The sequence below is a fragment of the Mycteria americana genome, chromosome 22 (genome assembly GCF_035582795.1).
Source record: "Mycteria americana isolate JAX WOST 10 ecotype Jacksonville Zoo and Gardens chromosome 22, USCA_MyAme_1.0, whole genome shotgun sequence".
Lineage (NCBI taxonomy): Eukaryota > Metazoa > Chordata > Aves > Ciconiiformes > Ciconiidae > Mycteria > Mycteria americana.
Window position 1 is genome coordinate 6,030,253 of NC_134386.1, and position 7,826 is coordinate 6,038,078.

The 7,826-nt window shown below is 54.9% G+C and overlaps 1 protein-coding gene across 1 annotated transcript; it reads right to left on the reverse strand.

Moving 5' to 3' along the window:
- Positions 1–1,904: 1,904 nt before the first annotated feature.
- DNAAF19 (dynein axonemal assembly factor 19) lies at positions 1,905–7,752 on the reverse strand. The gene is made up of 3 exons (XM_075522863.1): positions 6,934–7,752; positions 4,130–4,262; positions 1,905–2,542 (listed from the first exon to the last, which is right to left on the reverse strand). The coding sequence occupies exons 1-3, from the start codon at positions 7,074–7,076 to the stop codon at positions 2,069–2,071; spliced, it is 750 nt and encodes a 249-aa protein (XP_075378978.1). The 5' UTR covers positions 7,077–7,752; the 3' UTR covers positions 1,905–2,068.
- Between the last annotated feature and the right edge of the window lie 74 nt (positions 7,753–7,826).

Sequence of the window (7,826 nt, forward strand, 5' to 3'; positions counted from 1 at the left end):
ATAGCAGGGATCAAACAGCGGCTGAAATATCCCATCTCAGCCGAGTATCTGCCAGAAGCACTCTGTCCTGCCCCGGGGCAGGCTGTCCCCTGGTACACAGACTCTAGAACCTCTCCCCTCTCCCAGCAGCTCTAGAGTGTTGTCCACGCCCTGGACAATGAGTGGGCAGGTCGTTTGTGCAGCACAGTCACAGAAGGAAGATGCAACGATAGGAAGCATGGTGGCAACAAGGGAACTGCCGATGTCTTCTTGAAAGACTCACATGCAGTAAATATTAAGGATTGCTCTGATCCCTCTGAGAGCAACGAACCCAGAGAAGACCCTCCTCCAACAGCAGCTGACCTCCGTAGTCCAGAACAAGAAGTTTCAAACATGGTAGGTAGACCTCTACATCCTCCTTGTTGGCTTTCCAAGGATTTGTGTGCTGAAGCCCCTCCACACAGGTAACGTTTGAGACGACTCCTCTCTGAGTGATTGAGCGAGGCTCTTCATTCACATCGCCCTTGCCTAAGCTGATGCTGGAACCAGCCCTGGAGGCCTTAAATGCATCTCTTTCATGGTGAAGGTGAGCTATGCCCTGGCTGGACCTTCAGCTCAGCTTTTGGCACTTCTTGAGCAGATACTCAGATCAGACCATGAGCTAACGACTGGGAAGCTGATCCCAGCTGGTCTAACAGCCCTTCCTTCCGTAAACGTTCACGCAACCTCTCCTGTACTTCATTTCTCTGGAGTCTTCTCACCAAACCACGGGGATTGGATTTTGCCTTTCCCCAAGCGATGGGGACGCAGCACCCTGCTCCCATCTTTGACATAGGATGTGAGTGCAAGCCCTGAGCCTCCAGACTGCTGAAAGCGCCGTGCCTGTTCCCACCAGAGATGTAACTGTCGTGCCGGGGCTGCTCCTGCATCAGCATCCTCCGTCCTGACCTTGGGAAACTCCAGGATCTTTGTTGTTTTGTTTAAGACTTCAGTTCTCGGCTTTCTGCTAGTCCTCCGGTTTGCAAGTGTTATGCAAAGGCAAGAGGAATGGCACCCACACCAGACTGCAGGGACACAGGTGTCCCCAAGACAGATGCCACAAAGCCCAGCATCCAAGTGCCAGACCTCAGAGGATAATCGATTAGGTGCCTAGGGTTCTCTACACAGAAGGTGGGAGGGGGATGGTTATAGTCTGCCAGGGTGACTCTACCTTTTGCTCCTCTAGCTGGGTTTTACAACAAAACAGACCTGACAGTTGGTTTTGAACTGAATTCAAGGGAGTCTGAGCACTGTAACATACACTGGGCTCCTCAGCACACTTGGGAGAAACTTGAGAATCCTGCCAGACCAGGACTGCAAGAGAGCTTGGTGGGTAGGTGCTGAGCTGCGCCATACGAAGGCCTCTCTGGTCGGCAGCCAAAACAGAAGCGCGACTCAATTTAGATACAGTATTAGGCAGTCCTGGAGAGTCTTTTTGTTGGACCGATGCCTGTCTGTTCCTTCTAAATTTCAGTTTATGTGGAATTTCAGCAAATCAGACAGTGTCTGAGATAGCAGGACCATGACGTGACAGGATCTCTGAGGTTTACCCCATGCCCTGCTCGTTGGGGTAGAATAACAATAAACCAGGTGGTTGGATAGTCCCAGATATACCACCTTGCACAGCATTTCCACCTCCATCAGCCCATTCTAACTTCAGTGGCTGCACGGTTAAACATGAAGTGTCATTGATTAGATTTCTTAAATCCCCTGAGTGACAACGGACAGAGATAAAAAAGGGAAGGGACTATTTGGGTTTTGGTTTCTTCTTTGAAAATACCAGCCTAGTTTTCCTTTGTTCTCCTCATCTAAGAGATTCTCACAGAGCCATTCTGCGAGGATACCCTGCCCCAGAGATCACAACACAGCCCTCTCAGTAACTAACCTTTATTTGTGCAGAACTATTGCTCTGGGTGGCTCCCAGGTACAGAGAAATGTACGGCAACACTCCAGAAGTATCTGATTTAGCCGTCTCGCACAGTGATGCCGAGGTCAGGCTTTGAGCCTCTTTTGGACTCTGTTTCTGCATGACCCTGGTGCTTCTGCTCCTTCAGTTGACCTGGTAACATTTCATCAGCTCCATCACTATCCTTTCCTCCTTGGCTTCCTTTTGCAGGCTGGTGCCCATGCCGTGGGCTTCCCTCTCTGCTTCGCAGCCGGCTGGGCCGCGGGGATGGCCAGCAGTCCAATAATCCCTGCTCATGCTCCGCAGCTTCCTAAACAAATCCCTGCTGCTCTCCTTCTCCAACTCGCTCAGAAGATCCACGTTTAACCCGAAGCGCTTGGTGCCCGCAAGGCTCTGTAAGATCTGAAGGATGGCATCTCTGTCTTCATGACAGACGTTCTCCGCCAGCACCGTAAGAAATTCACCCAGGAGGCCAAAGCCCAAGTCAGCCTGAAAGATTCTGCCCAAGGCATTCCCTCCGAGTTCAAGCAAAAGCTGGTATTTTTCTTTTCCGCTTTTTAAGCATCTGCGCCAATCTCTGTAAAATTCAGCAGAGGTTCTGGGCAGTTGATCCAGTTCCTGAAGGAGAAAATAGTTACCAGTTCCTTTTGTTTTGTTCCCACTTGAAGATTTTTATCCACCCAGTTCCCGATCAACCTGTGGATGGCTGAGATGTTTTTAATACAGGCTTTGGTAGCACAAAGGGCTGCATAAAGCTTGTGAGGTGGCAAAACATAGAGAAAGACAAAGAAATATCAGGTTCCTCAGGCCCCATAGAAACCAGAGAACTTCAGGGGAAAATAACGGAAGAATGGATGAGACATGACGCCCAGCATGGATGAACGCAGACCAGTAGTGGAGCAACCCCAACCCTAACCAGAACCAGACACATTGCCCAGTCTGGATCCACCATCACCGCTCAGGAAGGGATCTCCTGGAGACTGGGGTAACTCAGTGAAAACTTCTGCTCCATCTCGAGCACCATGAGGCAAATCAAAAGGGTGAGGAGATAAAAGATATGAGATGTAAAACCCGGAAAATATGCAGACAGCCCTAAGACACCGTCTTGTAACATACTGCATTCGTACAGTCTGTGGCAGAGAGCTTGCACTAAAAGAGAGAGCCAAGCTCAATGTGGCATCTCCAGATAAAAGGAAATCCTGTTTCATACGATATGTAATTGAACTGCTGAACTCATCACCGCTGACTTAACAGATGCACAGACTGAAGGAGGATTAAAATGTTTAGGCTTTTATACAGATAGCAAGAACAAGGCACAGCAACATCAGGCTGTGTCTAAACACAAAATGGAGAAGCCCTGGAGATCAGAGCCCAGGCGCTAAGGGGATTAGGAACAGAATTTGCTCTGGGGAGATCATTGCTCAGTCCAGGCAAATACAAAGCTGCCTGGAAGAGTTGCAAAAGGATCTCATAATAAACAGGCAAATGAAATTCAGTGTCAAAAAATCCATGAGAAACATCTATGGGAAACATCCCTGGCTACACGTCCAGTGACCAGGACTCTCCAGCATGGGCAGAGTCCACCGGAGGGGGCAGGACAGATGTCACTCAAATCACAAATGACCTGGATAGAAAAGGTTTAGTCACTCCTTCCCACAACTGAAGAACTAAGGAGCATCCAGTGAATTCATCAGGCAGCAGGTTTAAAACAAAATAGCACTTTTCCATATCATGCATAATTAAACCGTGGGGTGAAAAAGAACCGGCTATGTTCGCAGAAGATCTGCGGTCTGTGGCTATTAAACGTGATGATCCAGATGCACAGCCCTGGCTCTCGGTCTCTAAACTGCAGCCAGCTGGAAGAGTGCGGTCAAGGGAGGGCACTCTTCCCCAAGAATCTGTTACTGGCCACCATCAGAGGCAGGGCACTGGGAGCTCTGGTCCGCCGCTGTGCAGCTGGTCTGACGTTCCCACAGGGTTGAAGCAGACTCTTCTTGAAGCAGCTGGTGCAAGCTCTTATCAGAAACAAAGTAGGGGGCCAGACTGAACACTGGGGTTATCTAAACACCGATGGTCCTGGGGACTTTGAGGGCTTGTTCACATGTAGAGATATTTCTGAATAACTCTTGCATTTTAAAATAATACGCAAATTATTCTGGAGTAATTTTTAGATATAGACAAAGTCCCGGAAAGCGTCTCCCTCACCTGGGGTATTTCCACATCGCTGGTTTGCGGGGCCTTGGTGTGGGCTGCGCAGGGATTCCACAGCACGTTCCTCCTCTTACACATCTTGTCCTTTTTCTCTAGGGGCTTCAGGTGTGATGCCAGCACGATGTTCCTGCAGGCAACAAGAAGGGGATGGGATACTTAGCAAGATCAAATACTTGGAGGCTTTGAGCTTCTTCTCCGAGGCAATTTCTGAGTTTGGGCCGTATGTATCATCCAGAGGGACCTGGACAGGCTGGAAGAGCGGGGCCATGTGAACCTCATGAGGTTCAACAAAGCCAAGTGCAAGGTCCTGCACCTGGGTTGGGGCAATCCCCAATATCAATACAGGCTGGGGGATGACAGGATCGAGAGCGGCCCTGCAGAGAGAGCGGACTTGGGGATACCAGCAGATTAAAAGCTGGACATGAGCCGGAATGTGCGCTCACAGCCAGAAGGCCAACCGTATCCTGGGCTGCATCCAAAGCAGCGTGGCCAGCAGTCGAGGGAGGGGATTCTGCCCCTCTGCTCTGCTCTGGTGAGACCCTGCTGGAGCGCTGCGTCCAGCTCTGGGGTCCTCAGCACAAGAAGGACATGGAGCTGTTGGAGCGGGTCCAGAGGAGGCCACAGAAATGGTCCGAGGGCTGGAACAGCTCTGCTGTGGAGAGAGGCTGAGAGAGTTGGGGTTGTTCAGCCTGCAGAGGAGGAGGCTGCGGGGAGACCTTATAGTGGCCTTCCAGTACTTTAAGGGGGCCTGTAAGAAAGACGGAGAGAGACTTTGTACCAGGGCCTGCAGTGACAGGACAGGGGGCAATGGTTTTAAACTGGCAGAGGGCAGCTTTAGATTGGACATAAGGAAGAAATATTTTACAATGAGTGTGGTGAGGCACTGGCACAGGTTGCCCAGAGAAGTTGTGGCTGCCCCGTCGTTGGAAGTGTCCAAGGTCAGGTTGGACGGGGCTCTGAGCAACGTGATCCAGTGACTGATGTCCCCGCCCGTGGCAGGGGGTTGGACTGGACGATCTTTCAAGGTCCCTTCCAACCCAAACCATTCTGCGGTTCTATCAAACAAGATCAGGATTCAAATGAGATCATGAAGCATCAGAGAGGGGTCAGAGGAAAAGAGGTGATATTGCACGAGGCACTTGGCAGGCACGTCCTCCTCACACACTCAGTGTTAATCCAGTCGTCAGGACCAATGAGGCAGGAGTTTCCCCATAGGCTGGACCGCTACCGAGCAGCGTGGTTCGTCCGCAGCACGGGGAATGGCTCACTCCCCAGGAGCTGGGCATTTCCACCCAACGGTTCCTCCAAAGCCAAGGCCTGAGGAACCTGCACAACTGTTTCCTCCTGCCTTTTTCTTATGATACGCTGAAGTTTCTATGGCGTTGGGATTTCCAGAGGAAAGACCCTAAATTCTTATAGAGCGTAGGGACCGTTTCACAGCTTGCAGCACGCTGGGCAGGTACGTTTTTGTGGATTCATTTGAATTCAGCATCTTATTACACTGACATCTGCGACTAACTACAGCAGCCCGGACTCGGTGGCTCACGTGGTTCCTCTCACCCCGTGGGACGAATCCCTGCAGCTAGTCCTCCAATAACGGGCAGGAGATCTTTGAAGGGCTCCAGGTCTCTGCTCCCATGCTAGTGTGGGCTACGCGAGTGAAGACACTGCTCCCACAGAGAGAAGCTGCTCCGTTCCCTCCCTCAGATTACTTCTACCGTTACCAATACACTGATAAAACAGCTTAAAAACACTCAGGAATCCTTTTATAGGGACTGGCAAGAAGGTTGGGGGAGAAAACACCATTTTAAAGTGTTTTCCTGCCTTTCAGGGATCAGATGGCACACCCCAACGCAGGCGGAGATGAAGCCGTGAATGGAGTTTGATCTAGTCCTGTACAAGTCTACCAAGGGGTGGTCAAAGTCCTGGATCCACCTACAGATCCGTCTGTGGATGTCAAGGGACAGGGACTTCCCCAGACGGATCTATAGGTGGATGCGGGACTTTGGTGGGCGCTGGGAGTGCCCTGCGCTGCCTCTGCAGAGCGTCCCTGCCATCCCCGGGCCACAAACCTGCTCCCAAACCACCTTGGACAAAGCGGTGATGGGGTTGGGAGCACGAACGTGCTGGGTGGGGTGCATGGGGGCACGTGTCACCCTCTTCTTCTGCACCACCACCACGGCACGGGGTGTGCGGGGAGGGAAGGGAGGGCAGGGCAGGCTGGCAGGGCTTGGAGAGTGGGCGCTGTGCCTGGGAACAGGGCGAGAGGACAGCGTGCTGGAAGGAGGGGACAGCGAGCCATCCCACCGCCGGTCTACAGCTTGGCCACCACGGGGACCTGCCCTGGAGCCCGCCGTTCCCAGCTGGAACATCTGACATCTTACCCCATGCACGTCAACCTTTCTGGGGGGCAAATCTTAACCAAGGCTGAGTTTCTGTCCCACCGGGGCTCTGTGCCACAGGGCCGTGGCCTTTTCGGGAACCCGAAGCGGGGTTTGCTGCCCTGTCAAGCCGCGCTCATGGTCACCTGGAGCAGAAAGCACAGACGATCGGTGCGGCCCCCTCTCAGAGCGAGGTTTGAGCTCAAAACCCGCTGGGTGAGCTTGTCTCCTAAGAGCTCCCAAAACTGAAGTTCCACAAGAGCTCCAAAAGAGCTCCAAAACCACCTGGGCGGTTGCGTCGGCCCCGTGGCAGGAGCACCCGGCACCGAGCAAAGCTTTGGCGACGGCGTTGACCGAGCCCTTTGGGGTAGGGAAGCACCCAAGCCCACCCCCCGCCCCGGGCGTCCCCCGTCGGACCTGAATTCCTCGTAGGAGGGGACGCGCTGGCGCAGGGCCCGCAGCTTGGCCTCGTTCTCCCTCTCCCGCCTCTCGTCGGCCGCCACCGCCGCCCGCAGCTCCCGCTCCAGCGCCGCGGGGTCGAGGGTTCCGTCCGCCTCCATCCCGCCCTGCCACCGACCGGGAGCTCGGGCAGGCGGGGCGCGGGGACCCCCGGCAGGCGGCCGGCGGGGACCTGAGGCCTGTGGGGATGGGGGGCACGGGGCTACCCCTGGGTGCACGGGGACCCCGCTCCTGTCGTGACAGTCCTGCCAGGGCCGGCCTTGGGCACCCCGCTCCTGTCACAACAGTGCTACCAGGGCTGGCCCTGGGGACCCCACTCCTATCGTGACAACCCCACTCCTATTGTGATAGTCCCACCAGGCCACACACACCACCAGCCCCAGGGACCCTCACTCCTGTCGTGACAGCCCTGCCAGGCTGTGCAGATGGATGGTAACTGGGAACCCCGCTACTATCGCGACAGCCCCGCCGGGCCCTGACACACCTCCGGCCGTGGGGACCCTCACTCTGTCGCGACAGCCCCGCCGGGCCACTCACGCCACCGGCCCCTGAGGCCCCTCACTCAGCCGCGACAGCCCCGCAGGGTCACGTACACCGCCGGCCCCGGGGACCCTCACTCTATCGCGACAGCCGCGCCAGGCCACGTTCACTGCCGGCCCGGGGGACCCTCACTCTGTCGCGACAGCCCCACCGCCCCCAGACGAGCTCCCGCCGCCGCCGCGCGCGGACGCCCCTCCCGTCTCCATAGCGACAGGGCAGCGCGGCGCGAGGCCCCGGCGGGGCTGCCCGGGCCGCGCCTGACAGAACCGGCCCCGCCGCCCACCCCCCCCTTCCCCCCCCCGGGGCCCGGC

Bases quoted from the DNA above. Each gene is read 5' to 3' on its own strand.
- DNAAF19 (XM_075522863.1), bottom strand. From the start codon at position 7,076: ATGGAGGCGGACGGAACCCTCGACCCCGCGGCGCTGGAGCGGGAGCTG. The intron at 4,263-6,933 runs GTCCGACGGGGG...TGTTGCCTGCAG, and splicing joins CCCTCCTACGAGGAATTCAG to GAACATCGTGCTGGCATCAC. The intron at 2,543-4,129 runs GTGAGGGAGACG...TTTCTCCTTCAG, and splicing joins GCGATGTGGAAATACCCCAG to GAACTGGATCAACTGCCCAG.